General features: G+C 35.5%; 1 protein-coding gene across 1 annotated transcript in view; it reads left to right on the forward strand.

Annotated features, from left to right (window-relative positions):
* plxna1a (plexin A1a) overlaps positions 1 to 25,610 on the forward strand; it is a 260,833-nt gene that overhangs the window by 218,000 nt on the left and 17,223 nt on the right. The window contains 7 exon segments of the mRNA XM_048179014.1: positions 2,427 to 2,489; positions 2,491 to 2,662; positions 10,319 to 10,461; positions 15,191 to 15,447; positions 16,492 to 16,558; positions 21,830 to 21,976; positions 23,008 to 23,167. Of these exon segments, the coding sequence (XP_048034971.1) occupies positions 2,427 to 2,489; positions 2,491 to 2,662; positions 10,319 to 10,461; positions 15,191 to 15,447; positions 16,492 to 16,558; positions 21,830 to 21,976; positions 23,008 to 23,167 (1,009 nt within the window).

Genomic DNA, 25,610 nt, shown 5'->3' on the forward strand with positions numbered 1-25,610 from the left:
TCCAATCACCGGGTCTGATTCCGGCTCAAATTGATAGGGTAAAATTAAAGACATCTTTACAATAACACTGAGCGTGTGCATCTCCACGTTATGGTAAGAGGCATGACCTTTCCGGGCAAGATGCGCTAAACTGCTGTCGAATCACAACACAGGAACCGCTGGCACAATCAGAACTCGTTACGTATTTCTGAAGGAGGGACTTCATAGAACAAGGAAGTCATCAGCCCGTTTTTATGACAGTGGAAACAGCGGTATACAGATAAGTAAATTTATGAAAAATACTGTGTTTTTTTACACGCGAAACATGAACACATGTTATATTGCACACTATAAACACAATCAAAGCTTCAAAAAACCACGAAAAACGGGACCTTTAAGTTATTACAGAATTTATGTTTGGGTTAGACACAGGATAATAGCTTTATGAAGTTTATTAATAATTATTTGTATTAAATTAACATGCTAATAAAATGTTAATAAAATATATAATTTATATATGTTTTATATTTTAACATGTTAATAAAATATATATTATAAAATATATTATTTTATTGATTAAATACCAAATTAAAAATTTTGTGTGTATTATATGTGTGTGTGTATATATATATATATATATATATATATATATATATATATATATATATATATATATATATATATATATATATATATATATATATATATATTTACATTATTTCGATTTTACATAAATAAAAAATGTTTGTGTGTGTGTGTATGTATGTATGTATGTATATATATATATATATATATATATATATATATATATATATATATATATATATATATATATATATATACATACATACATACATACACACATACATATATATATATATATATATATATATATATATATATATATATATATATATATATATATATATATATACACTGCGTTCCAAATTATTATGCAAGAGACAAATCAGTAAGATTTCTGTACAATATACATTCAGATTTTAGTTTTTCTAAGAAATTGTTTGTTCATTTATTTATCCATGTCTTTTTAGATAACTGGTATCAATCTCAGACAAAATAATTTGCCAGATCTATAGAAACCGTACTTAGAGGTTGTTCCACATTATTAAGCAAGTCACAGTTCTCATGCAATATGGGAAGGAAGAAAGATCTTTTTGAAGATGAAAAGCATGAAATGGTGCAAAGTTGTGCAAAAGGCATGAAAACAACTAATATTGTGTGAAACTGAATAGAGATTATCGAATTATCATAAGATTTGTGAGTGATTTAGAGCACAGCAGAACTCGGTCAGATAAAGGCTTATTGAGGAAAGTTCCTGTCTGCTGTGCTCTAAATCATTCACAAATCTTATGATAATTCGATAATCTCCATTCAGTTTTCACACAATATTAGTTGTTTTCATGCCTTTTGCACAACATTGCACCATTTCATGCTTTTCATCTTCAGAAAGATCTTTCTTCCTTCCCATATTGCATGAGAACTGTGACTTGCCTAATAATGTGGAACAACCTCTAAGAGGGTTTCCAAGATCTGGCAAATTATTTTGTCTGAGATTGATACCAGTTATCTAAAAAGACTGATAAATAAACAAACAAACATTTTCTTGAAAAACTAAAATCTGAATGTTTATTGTACTGAAATCTTACTGATATGTCATTGCATAATAATTTGGAACGCAGTGTATATATATATATATATATATATATATATATATATATATATATATATATATATATATATATATATATAAAATAGAAATAATGTAAATATAAAATTATATAATACAATATATTATAATACAATTGTAATACAATATATTATATAGTAATATTTAAATAACATTTTCTCGACAAATATTATGTTATAGAAAATTTGCAGTATTAGTATATATATATATATATATATATATATATATATATATATATATATATATATATATATATATATATATATATATATATATATATATATATATATATATATATATATATAGTATACATATCTAGTTTATTATCTTCATATCTTAATATATTAAAAACACTTTTACGGTTTAAAAAACATCTTGACGTTATATGGATTGATTTTTTTGCCAAGACAGAGCTGTGCAAACAATCACATGGTTCCTGGTTAAATTTTCTATTTTCGAAGTACAAGCTTGAAATGATCCAGTAATAATAGGACATTTTGAGCTTAATGGGTTTTCAATCTCCGAACTTGTCTCATAAATGTGATTGGCTCATAAAGTTTTAATTTGGGACTTGTGTAAAGCTGCTGTTGCATTCTTGATGCAAAAAGTTGATTCTCACAAATGAATTGCCTCAACAACATTATGAATGCTAATCGCAGCTAATTGCAGATCGCAGGCCACTACACAAGATTTGCTTCCTGCGCCTCAGTGAGTCAGATCTTCCGTGCCTCTGTTACAGATCCGGGCAGGAGGCTTTGAATATTCCCCCGGCACGCTGCAGATCTACTCCGACAGCCTTCTTCACCCTACCTGCCATCATCGGGATTGGAGGAGGTGGAGGACTCCTGCTGCTGGTCATCATCGCTGTGCTCATCGCCTACAAGCGCAAATCCCGCGACGCTGACCGCACCCTCAAACGACTCCAGCTACAAATGGACAACTTGGAGTCTAGAGTCGCTCTCGAGTGCAAAGAAGGTGAGATTAATTAATAGTAAGTCATATATCATTTAGGACCTGCAAAGATTGGTCAAAGTATTCACAAACTGCATCTTACTGCAGCTACATGGTGCTCTTTTATACAGTAACAATGCTGTCAACCAATTAAATAGTTTAATTAAATTAATTACATTATTGAAAAATTTACGTACGAGTCAGACACAGGTTAATTGCTTTACTTTTTTTAATAATTGTACTAAATTAACATGTTAAATGAGCTATATATTATATATATATACAGTCCAAAAGTTTGGAACCACTAAGATTTTTAATGTTTTTAAAAGAAGTTTCGTCTGCTCACCAAGGCTACATTTATTTAATTAAAAATACAGTAAAAACAGTAATATTGTGAAATATTATTACAATTTAAAATTTTAAATTTCACAAAGTAATTTATTCCTGTGATGGCAAAGCTGAATTTTCAGCATCATTACTCCAGTCTTCAGTGTCACATGATCCTTCAGAAATCATTCTAATATGCTGATCTGCTGCTCAAGAAACATTTAATGTGTACAATTGTACAAAATATTTGTGTACAATATTTTTTTTCAGGATTATTTGATGAATAGAAAGTTCAAAAGAACAGTGTTTATCTGAAATCTAATCTTTTGTAACATTATAAATGTCTTTACTGACACTTTTGATTGATTTAATGCATCCTTGCTGAATAAAAGTATTCATTTCTTTCATTTCTTTTCAAAAAAATAAAAATAAAAATTCTTACTGACCCCAAACTTTTGAACGGTAGTGTATAATGCTACAGAAGCTTTGTATTTCAGATAAATGCTGTTCTTTTGAACTTTCTATTCATCAAGGAATCCTGAAAAAAAAAGTACACAACTGTTTTCAACATTGAAAATAATCATAAATGTTTATTGAGCAGCAAATCAGCATATTAGAATGATTTCTGAAGGATCATGTGACACTGAAGACTGGAGTAACGATGCTGAAAATTCAGCTTTGCATCACAGGAATAAATTACTTTGTCAAATATATTTAAATAGTACACAGTTATTTTAAATTGTAATAATATTTCACAATATTACTGTTTTTACTGTATTTTTAATTAAATAAATGTAGCCTTGGTGAGCAGACGAAACTTTTTTTAAAAACATTAAAAATCTTAGTGGTTCCAAACTTTTGGACTGTACTGTATGTGTGTGATATTGCCAAAAGTTTTGGGACACAAACTTTACACTTGGCACAATGCAGTCAGGCATGTACCGTTCTCCTGGAACCCACCAAACCCAGACTCTTCCATCAGATTTCCAGAGAGAGAAGTGTGATTCGTCACTCCAGAGAACACGTCTCCACTGCTCTAGAGTCCTGTGGCGGCATGCTTTACACCACTGCATCCGACGCTTTGCATTGCACTTGGTGATGTAAGGCTTGGCTGCAGCTGCTCGGCCATGGAAACCCATTCCATGAAGCTCTCTACACACTGTTCTTGAGCTAATCTGAAGGCCACACAAAGTTTGGAGGTCTGTAGCTATTGACTCTGCAGAAAGTTGGCGACTTCTGTGCACTGTATGCATCTGCAGGCACGGACCCCGCTCTGTGACTTTACGTGACCTACCACTTCGTGGCTGAGTTGCTGTTGTTCCCAATTGCTTCCACTTTGTTATGATACCACTAACAGTTGACCGTGGAATATTTAGTAGTGAGGAAATTTCACGAATGGACTTATTGCACAGGTGGTAACCTATCACGGTACCACGCTTGAATTCATTGAGCTCCTGAGAGCGACACATTCTTTCACAAATGTTTGTAGAAGCAGTCTGCATGCCTAGGTGCTTGATCTTATACATCTGTGGCCATGGAAGTGATTGGAACTCCTGAATTCAATGATTTCATAGGTTTCTAAAATGAATCAAATGTCAATTACATTTAATCATTTACATCTGCTAATTACAATCATTTTACATCTGCTAATATAATAACACTAGTCGACCTTAATAAATGACTACTTTTGTAACACATATAATCTTTTACACCCTATCTGTTCCTACTTAAACATTTAAGAATGGTGTTTTATGTAAATGACACTTCCTGTATTAAATGTCCACATCAGAGAATGTGAATTTCATATATGATTTAAATTGCTGTTGAAGTGAAACCTGTGGGTCCTACTATCAAGCCTCCACATTAACATCTTTTTTCATTCTCTTGTCGCCATGGTGACACCATTATGGTTGTTAGCATGTCTTGGTAACAGGTCGGTGTTAGTGGGCTGCGCTGTTATGGGATTCCGTCTTCCGCCCAGTTTGAAATGCAGCTTTCGAATGCCGTAAAGGTTCCCAATGCCACACTCTACCTGGTCTCGTAGAGATGCACTGGGTCTAATTGGCCATTATCTTAGGACTGTCGACCCTCCTGGTCACAACCCTGTCAGGAGGATGAAAAAGCGTGGCGTGGCTAGCTAGCTAACAAACAGTCTTTTTCACCGCAAAGGGGGAGTTGGCTGAATGGCAGAGGGAGAATGATGAAAGAAATTTGCTGCTTGCCAAATGGGTGAAGGAAGCGGTAGGCATTGATTAGCTGTCACGTTCTTTAGACCTGATTCTCACTGATTGGCCGACCGCCTTCATTAGTGGTCAACCTGAACGGTTTGTTATCACAATGCCATTCAATCTGTGCATCAGTATTTTATTTGGATCATATGCACAGACATTATTTACAACCTCTGCAAAATATTTATGCCCGTGGCTTGGTTATTTCTCATTTCAGATGGGAATAGATTTGCTTCGTAATGACACTCTGCTCTCAAACCAGTGGTCTGTCGAACCCAATGAGGTCAACAGGGTCAGAAAATGGGCTGCAAAGGGGTGAATCTTACAAAACCTGTCAAGAAATAGCATATTTTACACCAAAATTACAAGAAAATATGTGGTTTTGGATAAAGATGTTTTATATCATATACAGTACAGTCCAAAAGTTTGGAACCACTAAGATTTTTAATGTTTTTAAAAGAAGTTTCATCTGCTCACCAAGGCTACATTTATTTAATTAAAAATACAGTAAAAAACAGTAATATTGTGAAATATTATTACAATTTAAAATAAATGTGTACTATTTAAATATATTTGACAAAGTAATTTATTCCTGTGATGCAAAGCTGAATTTTCAGCATCGTTACTCCAGTCTTCAGTGTCACATGATCCTTCAGAAATCATTCTAATATGCTGATTTGCTGCTCAATAAACATTTATGATTATTTTCAATGTTGAAAACAGTTGTGTACTTTTTTTTTTTCAGGATTCCTTGATGAATAGAAAGTTCAAAAGAACAGCATTTATCTGAAATACAAAGCTTCTGTAGCATTATACACTACCGTTCAAAAGTTTGGGGTCAGTAAGAATTTTTATTTTTATTTTTTTGAAAAGAAATTGAAAGAAATGAATACTTTTATTCAGCAAGGATGCATTAAATCAATCAAAAGTGGCAGTAAAGACATTTATAATGTTACAAAAGATTAGATTTCAGATAAACACTGTTCTTTTGAACTTTCTATTCATCAAATAATCCTGAAAAAAAATATTGTACACAAATATTTTGTACAATTGTACACATTAAATGTTTCTTGAGCAGCAGATCAGTATATTAGAATGATTTCTGAAGGATCATGTGACACTGAAGACTGGAGTAATGATGCTGAAAATTCAGCTTTGCATCACAGGAATAAATTACTTTGTGAAATATATTCAAATAGAAAACAGTTATTTTAAATTGTAATAATATTTCACAATATTACTGTTTTTACTGTATTTTTAATTAAATAAATGTAGCCTTGGTGAGCAGACGAAACTTCTTTTAAAAACATTAAAAATCTTAGTGGTTCCAAACTTTTGGACTGTACTGTATTTAGAATAAAATAAATTATTTTGCACATTTTTCTCCCATAATTCTCATTACCAAAAGTTGAGAAATGATTCTCATTTTTCCATTACTGTAAAAAGTACTTCATGGCTTATTCACCCAAAAGTGTCAATGGCCCTTAAAGGGTTAGTTCACCCAAAAATGAAAATAATGTCATTTATTACTCACCCTCATGTCGTTCTACACCCGTAAGACCTTCGTTCATCTTCGGAACACAAATTAAGATATTTTGATTAAATCCGATGGCTCAGTGAAGCCTCCATTCAAAGCAATGGTACTTCCTCTCTCGAGATCCATAAAGGTACTAAAAACATATTTAAAACAGTTCCTGTGAGTTCAGTAGTTCTACCTTAATATTATAAAGCGACGAGAGTACTTTTTGTTCACCAAAAAAACAAAATAACGACTTTTCAACAGTATAGTGATGGGCCGATTTCAAAACACTGCTTCGGAGCTTTACGAATCGAATCAGTGATTCAAAGTCACGTGATTTCAGCAGTTTAGCCGTTTGATAGGAGATCCGAATCACTAATTTGATTCGTAAAGATCCGAAGCAGTGTTTTTAATTTGTGTTCCGAAGATGAACGAAGGTCTTATGGGTGTAGAACGACATGGCGGTGAGTAATTAATGACATTATTTTCATTTTTGGATGAAAATGTGTAAACGGCCCTTGAAACCTGTGTCCCCACCCCTCTGAGCAACTGGCTTCCCATTTTCCCTTAGACATTCCTGTATTTCAGCTCAATTTTTAGTGTCCCAACTTATGAAAAACTCATTGTTTGTCCCGTATTTCTTCTTTCAAAATTGTCTTTGCTAGGTGATCATAAAAGTGAGTAGTCATGTGAGAATAGCCTAATCAAAGATCTCATCATATTATATTTTGGAGAACAAAATTACCATCGAATCACAATTCGTTATCAGTTAACTTGCAATTTGTGAATGCAGGATATTAGAGAGTGCGGAGAAGATCATGTTAGACGTGAAGATGTGTCAAAGAAGCGTAATGTACATTTAACGTGGATCTGTTATTATGCGCAGTAAGAAAGAACTCAATGTGGTATCAGGCTGAATGACATGATCTCACAATCCCAAATTCAGTTCTCTTTGCGCCTGAATTGTCAAATACGGACAAACACAGTTGTCAAAATGCCCATCATGTGGAGTAAAATACAGTCAGTTATGGCTTAATGAATGTAAACAGCTTGGTGAAAACCACATATGGGTCAGTATATTAGATTCAAGCATTCGAAATTAAAGTGACTGCAGCCTAAAATACCTGTCTGTGTAATTAATGTTAATCAAACAGCAAAAGATGTTATACAACAATAAATGTGTATACATGTTAAATATACCTACTGTACCAGTAGAACGTAGCGTATTTAATTTGCATTTCTACCGTATTTGTCATATTGCTTGCAATTTACTTCTTTGTTCTTTTTTTATATAACAAAATAAAATAACTATATGATATATATCGTTATCATGAAATAAAAAGTCTCATATCATGAAACCACCTCTAGTGGATGCTGCTACACAAAGTATTCCACCATGAGAAATCTGGTCACCCTACGTATCACATTTGGGAGGGCGTACTGTATGTAGTCACGATGGCGCTCCACGTGCACACTCATGGGGTGTGGACCGGCGCGAGCCATCCAGGGACATGCGATTTACCATGTGCAAAGGCTTACTGAGCCATGATGCAGCCCATCAGAGAGCGCAGTGGTACAAACAAACAAAGGAACGGCTAATGGCTAATTAGCGAGCTATCCAGCACCGGTTAGATAACAGAAACGCTCAGTGGGGATATCAGCTTCGCCTCTCTGCTTTACATTAGCCCAGAAATGTTAGCGCAAGCATGTGTGGACATCACGGTAATTGGAATTGTTTCGCTTTGAGTGCTTTCACAACTAAAGGAACAATTTCAGAAAGAAACGCATTATCAGCAGTGTACGAAACTTTTCAAACAAACAGCTTCTGCACTAAAGGAAATGTTTTGCTGGCTGACCTTGCCAGCGCCGCTTCTTCCTGAGAGGCGTAATGTTTTGACCACTACAACAGGAAGCCTTTAAAAAATTCACATTCAAGCTGTCTGTAATGCCCCCTCGTGCTTTACGATCCGACACGCGCCTCTCCAAGTAATGAAGCGAAATTGAATTACAAGGCCATCCCTCATGTTGGAAATCTTTGTTAGGCCTTTCAAGTGCACTTTGACGAGAAAGAACCATTGAATTAAAAGCTCTTTAGGCCTGTCACTTTCTCCTCTTCTTCATTTTTTTTTTTTTCTTCAGGAGACTTAAAATCCCGTTGGGCAGTTCGTCTTGAATAATATTTGTGTAGTATTTTTAAGACGAGAAACCCTCATTTAGAGTAGGAGCTTCTTGCTTCAGTATTTGTATCCCAGCGGACAACGAGGAGGAACAACAGCTGGAGGAAATTATGCATGAAAAGCTCCGCTCCTTTATTAATTACCCACTCATGCAATTAATTGACTTTCTTTTCCCGTGAACTTTGTCTCTTACGTCTCTTCCCTCCCGCTCTTTTCGAATAGCAAAACCAAATTAGTCATAAAGCGAGTAAACAAACAGATTGACAGACTTAGCATTACTTCTGTTTACCCAACAAGTACTTATTATTTCACGAGGGTCCCAGTGACCACATTTTTCCATAAGTTTCCAATAAAACCACTTTATTTGAAGTTTTTTTAATTCGTACTTAGAGAAGGCTTAAAGCAAACCAAACTTCTGTTATGAGATATTTTATTATGCACACAAGTGTATACTCTAAATGTACCCTGATCTGATTTTATTATTATTATTATTATTATTATTAAATGTTGCTCTGCACTGCAAAACTACTCTGGAAATATGTTGAGGGTTGAGTTGCCTATATAGATCTACAGTAGTAGATGATTGTTTATGGGTCAATGACGTGATGGGTCATTTTTTTTGTCCTAAGGCCTTAATAATAATAACAAACAAAGATATGGCATCCAAAGTATGTAAGGTAGTACAACTAGATCTCTTTTATTGAATCCAAAAGGTTTTGATTATATTCTTTGCACATATAAAGGTATTTTAAAGGTTTTGAAGTGTCAAAAGGTCATTTGGTTTAACCGTCCAAAGGCCAGTACAGCCATTTCATTTGTGATTTAAAATATCTTAAAATGTAATAAATGTATATGTTTTTTATTCTGGCATGATTTTATAACATCATATATCAACATGAAATATGGTATTAAATTGTATTAAAATTATGTGTTGAAGTCATTGATTTGTTATGAGAAAGAATGTCTGGAAAAAGTCTGTTAGGATTGTTTGAAAATATCGTCATTCAGTATAACCAAATGTGTCAAAACCGAAATTTTTGTTAAACTGAATGACTTTTTTGGTGATAAATTTTGTCCATCTTGTAAAAAAAAATGACAAAAGCAGTGTTAATTGATTATAAAAACCACATAATCTCATTTTTAACACTTAATAAAACTTCAAAATTAATTATATCTCCATTATGTTTTTTTTTACACTTTTAAAAACCTTATTCGTCAATGACCCATAAATATTGATTTCCTTTGATTGAATATTTTTTTTGTAATATGAAAAACTAAATAAAAAAAATGGGAAATATTCACATATTTTGTCTGTAGCAACTTCCCTTAGCAGTTCTCTTAAACCTTTATCTTGGATTTTGTTTGTCTGAATGTATTTATTTTAATATCATGGATCATCATCAAAAGTTTTTTTTTTTTCTCCTCGCAGCATTTGCTGAACTCCAAACCGACATCCATGAGCTGACCCAGGAGCTGGATGGGGCAGGTATCCCGTTCCTTGACTACCGAACCTACGCCATGAGAGTGCTGTTCCCCGGCATCGAGGACCACCCGGTGCTCAAGGAGATGGAGGTACGGGTCAGTACATCGTCATCGCCATGGTAACCCTAGAGCAGAACTAACAACGCAATCAAAAATCAGTAGAGCACTACTAATACTCGAAAAAACAACATCAGACCCTCACGTAAGGCTGAGATTGTATAAACTTCGATAGTGGCATTGATGCTTTGAAAGGTCATAATGTATATTGTAAATTCGGTTACCAATCTTTTTGACATCACTTGCTTCTGATAAATGGGGTCGGCGACTCTCTTGAGAGAGTGAAAAAATACCTACAATTTGGAGTTGAAAGAGTTCAATTCGTTACAGATTGTGACCTCTTGTACTGTAGAGCCAGACGCTAATGACTGACACGTAATAGCACGAGCTAAAGAAAACAACACCACTAAACGAGCAATCGCAAAACCTCAAAACGCACTGGTCAGCGCAATTAAATACTCCATTACTCCAACATGCTACGTCCTTCGGCCTGCGTACGGCAGGTCATGCTGTTGGCTTGCGGAGGGATCACATGTTTATTATTTCATCTGGGGTTTGTTTTCACTGTATTTGCCCCCGAGTCCCCGGCGTAATCAAGTGCCTATGCGCACGGCTCAGACCCTTATTGCTCTGTGTAGCTTCTCGCCCCAAAGCAACCTACAGTACAATCGGCCTCCCCGAGAGGCTGCAAATTTCATTCGGCTCAGCAGAGAAGAATTGAGGCACTTTATTAGTCTGTGTTGTCGGAAAAAAAGGCCTTTGTCAGGTTACATGGTGCATAAGGTGCTGAAGGGGACAATAACAGATGCCGGTTCGCTTTGAAGTCTGATTCCGGCATCCTCGCACAGAGATTTTATTTGTTCGTTTTAGTTTTTCGTAATTTTTTGGGATTATAGCACTTTGTCTTAACCGGCCGTGAAAAGTTCCCAGCAACAATGTGAGATAATTACAGTTTTATATAGAGGTAGGTGAAGCAGGATTTTGCACCGATGAGATTTTACTGTGGGCAGGGCTACTCTGTCGACGTGGCTGTGGGAACCAAGCATATGACAATTTCCTGTAGCTTGTCACGGCTTGTTAAGGGATAGTTCACCCAAAAATGAAAATTTTATCATCATTTTCTCACCCTCAAGTTGTTCCAAACATGTATGAATTTTTTTCTTCTGCTGAACACAGAAGAAGATATTTTGAAGAATGTTGGTAACCAGACAGTTCCCCATTGACGTGCATAGTTTTTTTTTTTTTTTTTACCAGACAGCCCATCAACTGTCTGGTTACCAACATTCTTCAAAATACCTTCTATTGTGTTTAACAGAAGAAAGAAATTCATACAGGTTTGGAACAATTTGAATAAATGTTGACAGAATTTTCATTTTTGGGTGAAATATTCCTTTAGGACACGTGTAAGATGTTACTTTTTTATGTTTTACTTTCAAATATGTAGCTTCAAGAAATTGACCAGGTAATATGTATGAAATGGTGAGGCAGATGAAAAGTGACAGGTGCCGCCCTGCGGATCATGGAAGGACACATCGCCACTTTTCGCTCCTGAACACAGAGGTCACGTCTACTTCCTGCTGTATTCCTTCTCTCTCTGTCCTTCCTCAGCTGCACCTCGCCCTCACTCTGCATTTCCTTCTGTTGTGTTTTGAGCTGCTAGCATCTTGGATTCCCTTTGATGTCAATCAGAAACTTCCCTCATGTGGACTTGTGCTTGAACGCTGTTTGCTCTAGTAAAGGACTTTGACTTTGTGTTTCAGAAAGGCAGAATGTGTCAATCAAAAACATTAAAAGCAACATGAAATCAAAATTTACCTTGTTTACTTTCTTAAAATATGTCACTGGTTTTACAGTGCACAACTGATTACTGAATGTTATAATAAAAAAATATTTAAAAAAAAGTTTTAAATCATTTAAAAAAATAAACAACTAAAAACATAGCCCACTTGTTCAGTATACAATAAAATCACTATGCAATAAAATCAAATCTGGTTATTTCCCGATTAAAGGTGCCCTATATTTAAAATTTGAATTTATCTTGGCATAGTTGAATAACAAGAGTTCAGTACATGGAAATGACATCCAGTGAGTCTCAAACACCATTGTTTCCTACTTCTTATGTAAATCTTATTTGTTTAAAAGACCACCGAAGAACAGGCGAATCTCAACAAAACACTGACTGTTACGTAACAGTCGGGATCATTAATATGTACGCCCCCAATATTTGCATATCCCAGATCATGCTCAAGCCATTAGACAAGGGCAGCCAGTATTAACGTCTGGATCTGTGCACAGCTGAATCATCAGACTAGGTAAGCAAGCAAGAACAACAGGGAAAAAGGGCAGATAGAGCGATAATAACTGACATGAGCCATAATATCATATTTTTAGTGATATTTGTAAATTGTCTTTTTAAATGTTTCGTTAGCATGTTGCTAATGTACTGTTAAATGTGGTTAAAGTTACCATCGTTTCTTACTGTATTCACGGAGACAAGAGAGCCGTCGCTATTTTCATTTTTTAAACACTTGCAGTCTGTATAATGCATAAACACAACTTCATTCTTTATAAATCTCTCCGACAGTGTAGCATTAGCCGTTAGCCACAGAGCATAGCCTTAAACTCATTCAGAGTCAAATGCAAACATCCAAATAAATACTATACTCACAGGAATCGATGTATGCATGATGAACACTTTGTAAAGATCCATTTTGAGGGTTATATTAGCTGTGTGAACTTTGTTTGCTGTTTAAGGCAGTCAAGAGCTCGCGGGGGCGAGGGAGCAGGAGATTTAAAGGGGCTGCACGCTTAATCGGTGCATATGTAATAATGGCTCAAAATAGGCAGTTAAAAAATTAATTTTAAAAATCTATGGCGTATTTTTAGCTGAAACTTCACAGACACGTTCAGGGGACACTTTAGACTTATATTACATCTTTTGAAAAGGGGTTCTAGGGCACCTTTAATGTTTTGTTTTGAAATGTCATATTACACAAGTTTAATTGCATTGAAAAAAGGAATTTAGTGTTGTTCGCCTCTGCTATTGGCCAGTTAAAAGATAATCCCGCCCCCAAATTCATGGCATTTGTTAAAGCAGTATTGTTGAATTGGGATTCTAAAACCTGTCATTTATTAAAACACAAACAGAACCAATTTGTCAATCATAAAATTGAATAAATTAATAAATAGTGATATACAGTAAATGAATCAGGGCAACAATTTAGGTATGGACTACCATTCAAAAGTTTTTTTTATTATTAGTTCACTTCAGATTTCCTGATAATTTACACACCCCCATGTCATCCAAGATGTTTATGTCTTTCTTTCTTCAGTCGAAAAGGAAGGAATGTTTTTGAGGAAAACATCAAAAAGAGCTGTACACGATCCCAGCCGAGGAATAAGGGTCTTATTTAGCGAAACGATCATTTTATTTAAAAAAAAAAAAAATATATATATATATATATATATATATATATATATATATATATATATATATATATATATATATACACACACTTTTTAACCACAAATGATCATCTTGCACTGGTCTGCAATCCGCCACACATTAGGTAATCATCTTGGAAAGGTCACGTGTGATGTAGACGGAAGTACCGTGGTAGGACGAAAAACTAATTTCATAAACATCTAATTTTCTCCTCCAACTTCAAAATCATCCGACATACATGTTTTCCTCGAAAATCGTAATTTATTTTCGACTGAAGAAAGAAAGACATAAACATTTTGGATGACATGGGGGTGAGTAAATTATTGGGAAATGTTAGGTCTGAAGTGAACTAATCATTTAAAGGAACACTTCACTTGTTTTGAAAATAGACTCATTTTCCAACTCCCCTAGAGTTAAACAGCTGAGTTTTACCGTTTTCGATTCATTCAGCCGATTTCGGGGTCTGGCGGTACCACTTTTAGCATAGTTAGCATAGTTCATTGAATCTGATGAGACCAATAGCATCTCAATTAAAAAATGACCAAAGAGTTTCGATATTTTTCCTATTTAAAACTTGACTCTTCTGTAGTTACATTGTGTACTAAAACTGACGGAAAATGAAAAGTTGCGATTTTCTAGGCAGATATGGCTAGGAACTATACTCTATTACTCTATTATATATCGGCCTAGAAAATCGCAACTTTTCATTTTCCGTCGGTCTTAGTGGAGTGTTACTTTCTATTCATCAAAGAATGCTTCATCAAAAGTATCACAAAATGTTTCCACATAGTTATTAAGCAGCACAAACTATTTTCAACATTGATATTAATAAGAAATGTTTCCTGAGCAGCAAATCAACATATTAGAATGATTTCTGAAAAAGATCATGTGACACTGAAGACTGGAGTAATGTTGCTGAAAATTCAGCTTTGGCATAATATGAATAAATTACATTTTAAAGTATGTTAAAATACAATACAGTTAATTGAAATTGTAATAATATTTCTCAATATTGCTGTTTACTATATTTTTGATCAGTGCAGCCTTGGTGAGCATAAGAGACATCTTTCAAAACCATTAAACAATCTTACAAACTCCAAACGTTTGAATGGTAGTGTATTCATTCTCCTCATGTTTCATGAATGAGACCCAATGATGTGAAAGAATTTAGATCCTTTGAAAGGAACATTTTAAATGAATATTAATTAAATTGTACTATAATTAATGTTTCTTTTTGGTCTGTTCAACAAAACACAACTTATCTGTCATCATTTATTCTACACTGTATAATGAGTTGCTCTGTGTGTTTTCACACAGGTGCAGGCTAATGTCGAGAAGGCCTTGACTCTATTTGGTCAACTCCTCACCAAGAAGCACTTCCTGCTGACATTTATCCGCACGCTCGAAGCTCAGCGCTCCTTCTCCATGCGTGACCGTGGCAACGTGGCATCACTCATCATGACAGCTCTACAGGGAGAGATGGAGTATGCTACAGGAGTCCTCAAACAGCTGCTCTCTGACCTCATCGACAAGAACCTGGAGAGCAAGAACCACCCTAAACTGCTGCTCAGGAGGTGGGAGAGAACACACACACACACGGATATACAGAGTTAGCCAATTAAAACAGAGGTTATTTCGTTTTAAAACTCTTACAGGGTACAGTAACAAAAACAACCGCTGCATCCGAAATCGAATTCTTCCCTGCTATATAGTATGCCAAAAACAGTACGGCAAAAGATTAGTATGTCCAAATACATAGTATTAAAAAAAAACCTAAATTCAAATTCAAATGTAGTACCTACTCGGATAGTATCCGATTTCGGATGCACTGAGGGTCATAGAGAGGGTAGAATATAGTTCTGTAAAACTAAATCATGATTTTTCGTGCAAGAAACCTTAACTATCATTTTAAGTAGACTGGAAGTGCCATCGCAAATTTTCTCCCTGACACACAAAAGTTAGTGTAAGTCAATACTCTCCATCTCACCCGAATGTCAACCCTGAATCTAGCGCACTTATTGAAGTGCGCTAATGAGCTATTCAGGACACTTGCCCCTCATAAAATACCTGTTGTCCCCCTCCATTCACCTTATCTCCCCTTCACCGTTTTATTAATGAGCATATAATTTAATAATAGGCCCTTATGTAAGGAAGTAATGGGAGTTGGTAAGTCTATGTGAATGCATTATTGAACAGCAGAAAAGGCTCCTGGTGGGCCTGAGGGAGGAAGGAGCTGCAGTTAGCGGTCGCGCTAGCAGTCGCTCTCGTTTGCCAGCTACAGATGAATTAGGAGCATTGAAGTCCATTAATTACATCTTGCTTTAATTACTTCTGTTCTGGGGAAGCTTTTGGGGGGTCTTCGGCTGGCGACAGGTTGGCCATTAATGGAAGACGTCGCCCAATTACTGTAATTGTCTGGTCTTAATGAAGATTGGTGGTTTGTTTTGGAAAAAATAGCATAGTTTTTTCTTTTTTTTTTTTTCAAAAAGGCCACATTAGGAGTTTTTTTTTTTTTCTTTGAGAAGGCTTTTATTTACTTCTGGATTGGATTTTTTTTGTTTTATGAATTTTATTTTTATGAATAAATCTCTAAAATCTCTTTTCCTCTCCGCTTTTAGGACCGAGTCTGTTGCTGAGAAGATGCTTACAAATTGGTTCACTTTTCTTCTATACAAGTTCTTAAAAGTAAGTGTGTGCAGTATTTACGACATCGTAACAGTATACAATAAACATTTGGGGTCATTATTTATTTTATTTTATTTTTTAAAAGAAATAAATACTTTTATTCAGCTGAGAATCCTGAAAAAAAAATCATCACAGTTTCTTAAAAATAAAACTGAAGACTGGAGTAATGATGCTGAAAATTCAGCTTTGCCATCAAATGAATAAATGATATTTTAATATATATATATATATTTCAGAATGTTAAGATTTTTAAAAAAAAATCTTACAGACCCCAAATTTTGAATAGTATAGTACATGCACCAGTGTTTTATACCCTACTGAATCTGCAGTGCCATGTTATATTTTACCTGAGTTGTGAGTTTTCAGTTTGATTTACAGGTTTGATTCATGCAACTTGAACTTATGAGCCAGTTCTTCTAATGAATCAGTCAAAGAGAGATTTTGAATGTTTCACAAGTTTGAATCATTCTAACAAATCACTCTGAATCTCCATTTGTGTATTAAAAGCATAGTGTTTTGTGTTTTTTTTTGTCCGTCCATACAATTAAAGTTAAGTTGCTCCATTGTTGTTTGGACCCCATTGAATTTTATCGTATGGACAAAACCACATGAAACCTTCAAAATATCAGCTTTTGTGTTCTGTAGAAGAAAGTAAGTATTACAGGTATGAAACAACATGAGGGTGAGCAAATGACAGAATTTTCATTTTTGTGTGAAGTCTGTTATTACTCACTCTTGAAAAAACAAAAATGCACCCAAACACACATACAAAAACACAAAAATGAGTTCACACTCTTTATTCTACAAGAATAGGGTGACCAAAAAGCCTTCCTATGAGTAGTTTCAACATGATGAGACAAATTAAGAGACAGGAACTGTCTGTCTGTGGTCGGGCAGGTCAAAGGCCATCCCTAGCGGCACCTCTGCATCTGAGTCCCCATCAGCTTTTAGCTCTCTCTTCTTTTTTACACTCCTGTACTCTGACCCCCACCCCCATCCTGCTTCGCTCCATGACACCACTCACAGAGCGTGATTGAGCTGCAGGATGTCGCATCCTCCCCTGTCTGTCTGTCTCTCTGTCTCTCTCGCACTCTCGCATTAGCAGCTCTCTAGTTTTATTAGTTCAATCATGCAGGGCTCAGCATGCACTGGAAGAATTTTAATCAACAGGAAACGGGAGTCTAGAATACTTTCACATCATAGAAATTCATTTAAAGATGACGCTAATTGAACATGCTTTTGCATTATTTGACAACATAAAATGTAGTTGTTTGTAAAAGGATGAAAATTGTCAATTTATTTGCAATACTACTAATAACACACTGATATCAGACCATAAATGTTATACTAGAAATATATATATGTGTTATATATATATATATATATATATATATATATATATATATATATATATATATATATATATATATATATATATATATATATATATACACACACACATATATACACAATTTGCGAAATAATATATTTCTAGTATAACATTTATGGTCACTTGTCTGATATCAGTCTGTTATATTATATTATATTATATTATATTATATTATATTATATATTAATATATATTATGTATATATATATATATATATATATATATATATACACACACACATAATATATGTTAATATATAATATAATTATATTATATATTTATAATATAATTATATATATATATATATATATATGATACATTTACCATACAAACTGACCATAAATTTTGTATATATATATATATATATATATATATATATATATATATATATATATATATATATATATATATATATACACAAACTATATAGATATACATATATATACACATACACACACATATGCATGTGTGAGAAGAAATAGTCTCACACAAAGCAATCGTATGGCAAAAAAATCTTTGATACTGTTATCATTGGACTTTGAGAGTGTCGGTCTCCATTCACATGCTGGAAAAGAGCAGCATGAATATTTTGCCTAATATCTTTTGTGAACTATGAAATCAATGCAGACAGAATTACATCATTTATTTTGGGGTGAAGTGTTCATTTTAAACCAAATCAGCCAATTCCGATTTGCTCATTTGAAGTCAGTTTCCAGGCCTCGTTTGGCTCCTCTGCTAGCTGACAAAAGTTCAGAAGCAGACAGTTTGTGATCGCTAATTAGCATTAGGAAAAGCGGCGCTGTTTTAGACGGATGGGATTGTGGCGTGAGTTAGTGGAACTGACAAGCTGTTGTCACCAACACACAGCTTGTAATATCACATATGATGACACGGCTCAGACGGCAGAGTTGAAGCAAACTGACACAAGTCAAACCTTCCCAGGAATCTCTCTCAAAGTGCAGTTTTTCTATCAACATTCTAGCCACAGTGGTGCTTTTGAATGAGGTCTGCTCAAGGCTGTAGTGTGGAATAATTGATCTGCTAGCTCTGTATTTCAACAGGATATTTTCCTGCTACTGTTCATTAGCCCTATGGGTGGGTGAGGTCTGGCTATGTGGTCTGCTCTCTCTCGCTCTCTTTCTGTCTCTTTCTTTAATGAAGCTAGAGCGTGGGATGAGGTCTGGTCTCTCGGCCGCGTGCGCTGCAGTGGGGGTCTCTAAGAGTGATGTATTCACGCTCCCTCTCGTTAGCAGCTGTCGGCTTAATTAGCGCAGATGCTAACGAGACGTTAACAGCATATGGTGGGAGGGTGGGTGGAGTAAAACAGGATGAAGTGATGGAGGAAACCAGAGGAAGCTGTTTTGTGTGGGTATACGTGAGGCGGAGGAAGACGGCGGGTTTCCTCGTTTCACCGTGCCCATCATAATCACTGCGGTCGGGGGGTCGATCGAGGTCTCGCATGTGACAGCTTTCCGTAATTCGTGACTTACGAGTCTCCAGCATCAAAATTTGACCGATCTTTGGAAATCAGATTTTGACTTGATTGCTTGGTGAAAAATATTCACCATTAAAAATAAATAAATATTGCAGATTGCTAGTTTCTGTCTCAGAAACTCATTACAATTTATTGTAGCTTCAGATCCTTTGTGCCTATCCTTTGTGCCTTAGAAATGATTTGTAAGTTTATTCATTGTAGCTTCAGATTTTGTGTGGTAGTGTGTAAATCACACAATGTGTTCTACGTGTAATCTGAAGCTACAATGAATAAGATTGCTAATTGCTAGTTTCTGTCTCAGAAACCCATTACAGTTCATTGTAACTTCATTCATTGTAGCTTCTGCCTCAGAAACTAGCGATTAGCAAGTTTATTCATTGTGGCTTTAGATTTTGTGTGGTAATGTATAATTCACACAATTTGTGCTGTGTGTAAAATGAAGCTGCAATGAATTATCTGGCTAATCACTTGTTTCTCAAGATGAAGCTAGCGATTAGCAAGCTTATTCACATACCACAAGAAAATCTGAAGCTACACTGAATAAGATTGCTAACTGCTAGTTTCTGTCTTTTCATTGTAGCTTGTAGCTTCAGAACCTTTGTAGCTTCTGCCTCAGAAACTAGTTTATTCACTGTATTTTGTGCGGTAATGTATAATTCACACAGTATGTGCTATGTGTAATCTAAAGCTACAATGAATAAACTGGCTAGTCACTAGTTTCTGAGGTAAAAACTAGTGATTAGCAAGTTTATTTACACCATGTAAAATCTGAAGCTACAATGAAAAACATGGCCATTTTCTAATTTCCCAGAATGTAGCTTGAGATTTCTCGTAGCTGCCTCAGAAACTTGTGATTAGCAAGTTTATTCATTGTAGCTTCAGATTTTGTGTGGTAGTGTGTAAATCACACAATGTGTTCTACGTGTAATCTGAAGCTACAATGAATAAGATTGCTAATTGCTAGTTTCTGTCTCAGAAACCCATTACAGTTCATTGTAGCTTCATTCATTGTAGCTTCTGCCTCAGAAACTAGCGATTAGCAAGTTTATTCATTGTGGCTTTAGATTTTGTGTGGTAATGTATAATTCACAAAATTTGTGCTGTGTGTAAAATGAAGCTGCAATGAATTATCTGGCTGATCACTTGTTTCTCAAGCTGAAGCTAGCGATTAGCAAGCTTATTCACATACCACAAGAAAATCTTGTTTCTGTCTTTTCATTGTAGCTTGTAGCTTCAGAACCTTTGTAGCTTCTGCCTCAGAAACTAGTTTATTCACTGTATTTTGTGCGGTAATGTATAATTCACACAGTATGTGCTATGTGTAATCTAAAGCTACAATGAATAAACTGGCTAGTCACTAGTTTCTGAGGTAAAAACTAGTGATTAGCAAGTTTATTTACACCATGTAAAATCTGAAGCTACAATGAATAACATTGCTATTTGCTAATTTCCCAGAATGTAGCTTGAGATTTCTTGTGATCAAACTTGTGATTAGCAAGTTTATTCATTGTAGCTTCAGATTTTGTGTGGTAATGTGTAATAAGATTGCTAAGCAAATTTATTCATGGATTTTAAGTTAGATTTTAAATCCACAGTTGCCATTTAGCCAGTTCAGATTAGCAACAGAACTGGTGAGTTTTTACCAAGTTTGAGTCTTATTTGTTTGTAGTGTCCAAACTGTCCAAACTCATATTTTCCTGCCATACAAGCTGTGGTTGGCAGTGCTATTTTAGTAGTATTTATATACTATTATTTGTCCTTTTTATTATTTTTTAGTTTTAGTACTTCAACTGAAATGTATTTATTTTAGTTAGTTGCCAAACAGAAACATAAATATGAATAATTAAGAACCTGAAAAGCATAAAGTTGTTTGTTAGTCAGTGAAAAATGTTAATACTGATGTAGAAATCAGCCTATCAATCCACATCCCAGTCATTTCTCTCTCTCCACACCTATCCGTTCGTTTCACAAAGGGGTTTAAGTGCTTCCTCCCAATCGTTAACCTCCATCTATTGCTCTCTCTATTCCCTACGTTTAAACTGTTTGTCTTTTTCGAGAGGGGCTTTTTGAGGGTGTGAGAGGCTAATGGTTGTATTGATTGGCAAGTCCTTGTGATTATTTGAAAGCGGTGTGCCATTATAGCCGCTTGTTTTCCACATCTGAAGTGACAGTTTATCAGTAATCAAGTTTTACTCAATATACATACCTGTAATGCATTTTATGTCCATGTGTTACTATGAAAGGAAAGAAGGGCTATTGATTGCGTCATCTTTTTGCTTTGTCTTTCACTTTTTATGAGGTGAAAAAATTCACAGTGCATGTATTCGTGACATTGTGGAGTCCTAACACGCTGTTGTTGTTTCTGACACTCTTTCTCTCTCTACAGGAGTGTGCAGGTGAGCCTCTCTTCATGCTGTACTGTGCTATTAAACAGCAGATGGAAAAAGGCCCTATAGACGCCATCACCGGAGAGGCCCGATACTCCCTCAGTGAGGACAAACTCATCCGACAACAGATTGACTACAAGACGCTGGTCAGTGCAAGCAAACACTCAGTGTACAGCGCACGACGTTAGCTCACTCATCTAAAGGACAGAGGATGTCTCTCCAATAAAGATGAAATCAAAATAGCATTATTTGTATTCCTAATAAATGTTGCTAGTCCTGTTGTGCACAATTCATGCAATTCATTGTTATAGAGGAAAAGTAATCTTTAATCAACATGGCTTTTCACACGTGTATTCTTAAGCTGATGTTTCGCACTGTACATTCCTTAACCCTGGGATAACATCCTTATTTGCATATTAGCCGTGTCAGTGTCACTGATTGGATGAACGCAACATGCAACCTGTTTACATAGTTTACTGTACCAAGTTTTTCCTGAATGGGCTTTACATTCTATAAATATAAGACTAAAATTGTCACCAGTTGACATTTTCCCCTTAAAACAATGAAATGATGCAGCGTTTCTGTGAGTCCAATAGTGTTGTTAACCCTGATTCTAAATTACAAGTGTGAAATGTTCCTTTTCTCGGGGTAAAAGTGGGCTTTAGAACAACGATAACCCAGGGTTAAGTGCAGTGTGAAAAGCCCTAAAGTGTATTAACTTTAGCTTCCTACATTTTGCTGACCGTTCCTTCTGCTGATTTAACAAAGACCACATGCAGGGAAAACCTAGAGGTATCGTAGGTGCACTCCTGTCATGAAAGCTTTACCGAAAGGTTTTTTTTAATGCTATTTTTCAAAATATGTATTTGCTTAGAGTATTATGCTGTTACCTTACCAACATGCTAACAAGAAACTTAAGGAATTAATTGAGTTGATTCTCAGTGCGCTTTATTTAGAGTGTTTATTCTCCTGGCTGATGGAGTTCCAAATGTAGAGTATTCCAAATCAGTCACTTATGAGCTTTTTTAGAAGGCAGCTGCACATCTAGACAGCTCAGTTGGTTTCAGAACAGAGCCGTGGTGTTTTCGACTTGTCTTTACATTACTGAGCGCTTTAACTGCTCAAACTAGAAGCTAATTATAAATCGCCCAGACTGATTTATCTTGTCTTTTTTTAGACACTTCATTGTGTGAACCCGGAGAATGAGAATGGCCCAGAGGTGACGGTGAAATGCCTGAACTGTGATACAATCACCCAGGTGAAAGAGAAGCTTCTGGACGCTGTGTATAAAGGAAGCCCCTACTCACAGAGACCCAAAGCTGGAGACATGGACCTGGGTAAGAGCTCTTGAGAAACTCTTGAGAAAGAATCATTAGGTAATTCTAAACCCTGGATAGCAAAATCCTGGCTTAACTTGTTTCATTTTTTACACTGTTCAACACTTTGCCCTGGTTTGCAATTAATCCTGGGCAGTTAGGTTCATACTCTACATTTGGAAACCCTGGGTTAATGTTCTTATTTGCATATTTATGAGGTCAATAAGATTGATTGGTTTTAATAACTGGTTGTCCATCTGTGAAAATGTTTTCATGTTCAAGTAAAAGTTTCTGTGGCTGTGCAAAGCACATGAATATTTAATGAGGTCAGCAATGAGGCACTTTGTGATTAGTTGTCTGTTGCTAAATAATTTGTTGTAACATTCTAGCACTGCATCATTTCACACTTTATAGTGTGTACCTTTGCTGCTGCAGTCGGGGAGGATTCAATATCCTAGGGTTAAAAGTGGTGCTAACCCCCTTTCATAATTACAAGAGTGAAATGTTGCATAAACTGAGGTTGAAGGTGGCCTTACCCAGGGTTAAAAAGACGATAACCCAGGGTTAAATGCAGCGTGAAAAGCCCTAGAGAGATTTGCCGTTTGGATGAGTGGGTGGCAGAGCTGTTATGCTTTAGGTGAATACAGTATGTCAGTGAAATATTGCATGTTAGGTATGTCAATTAATCAGTTATTCAAATAATTATTGATTAATCAATCGATTTAAATGTTGACATTAATACCACAAAATGCATGTGGAAGAATCCAAATATATATATATAAGCTTTGAAAAGTAACATTTTAAACAGTATCTCAATGAACACAAAAACAATTTCCAAAATGTTGACAAGATTAAGTTTAATATACCATCTGTTTAACTTATAACATGAAAGTAAGGTTAATAATATAACTTAGCTTATAAATTTTTCAGTTTTATTCAAATTAGGGTGAAGCAAAAATGAGTACACCCCACAAAAGTACTTTGTATGGCCTCCATGATTTTTAATGACAGCACCAAGTCTTCTAGGCAGGGAACGAACAAGTTGGCGACGTTTTGCAACATCTGTCTTTTTTCCATTCTTCAAGAATGACCTCTTTTAGAGACTGGATGCTGGATGGAGAGTGATGCTCAACTTGTCTCTTTAGAATTCCCCATCGGTGTTCGATTGGGTTCAGATCAGGAGCCACTGAATCACTTTCACCCTGTTCTTCTTCAGAAATGTGTTTAGGATCATTGTCATGTTGGAAAAGTGCATGACGACCAATGGCACAGAGTGATGGTAGCATCTTCTCTTTCAGTATAGAGCAGTACATCTGTGAATTCATGATGCCATTAATGAAATGCAGCTCCCGACACCAGCAGCACTCATGCAGCCCCACATAAGGACACTGCCACCAACATGTTTCACTGTAGGCACCATGCATTTTTCTTTGTATTCCTCACCTTTGTGACGCCATACAGTTTTGAAGCCATCAGTTCCAAAAACATTTATCTTGGTCTCATCACTCCAGAGTATAGAGTCCCAGTAGTCTTCATCTTTGTCAGCATGGGCCCTGGCAAACTCTAGGCGGGCTTTTTTGTGCCTGTGCTTTAGGAGAGGCTTCTTTCATGGACGGCACCCATGCATGCCATTCCTCTGCAGTGTACGCCGTATTGTGTCATGGGAAATAGTCACCCCAGTTTGGCTTTCTACTTCTTTAGATAACTGCAGTGAGCTTGCATGCCGATTTTCTTCAACCCTTCTCATCAGAAGACGCTCCTGTCGAGGTGTTAACTTCTGTGGGTGACCTGGACGTCTCTGAGATAGTTGCAGTTCCATCCTTTTGCAACAGTATTCTGACTGATAAGTCTTGTATCCTGCACCTTTCTGGTGTAAGGAAATTATTTTCTTTCTCGGGTTTTGTGAAATTTCTCTTCCATGTGGTGCCATTGCTGACAGTATGAAATAGGAAGGGGTTTTAACACCCTTTTATAGTCAACTGTCTGCTGGACACCTGTGTAATGAATAATTAGACTCACCTGTGGTTGAATTCTTGTTAAATTAGACATTTGTAGTCTAAAATGTAGCTTTGCTCCAGAGACTTTCAGTGGGGTGTACTCATTTTTGCATCACCCTAATTTGAGTAAAACTGAAAATATTGTTCTCTAATTTATATCATTAACCTTACTTTCATGTTATAAGTTAAACAGATGTTATATAAAAGAAATATTGAGATATTGTTTAAAATGTTACTTTTCAAAGGGGGTGTACTCTTTTTTTCGCTGAGCACTGTACATAGTAACTGTATTCTACTTAATATATTATACTTAATGTGAATTTTGCAATTTATTTTATTTTTTATAAATATTCAGTCCACTGAAGCTGAATACATTTAAGCTTAGTATGCATTTAATTGAACTCAGTAATATGCATGAATACAGGAAATGATACAGGAAGGCTGATAGAGGAACAGAGTACATAAGC

This window comes from Megalobrama amblycephala, linkage group LG24 (assembly GCF_018812025.1).
Source record: "Megalobrama amblycephala isolate DHTTF-2021 linkage group LG24, ASM1881202v1, whole genome shotgun sequence".
NCBI lineage: Eukaryota > Metazoa > Chordata > Actinopteri > Cypriniformes > Xenocyprididae > Megalobrama > Megalobrama amblycephala.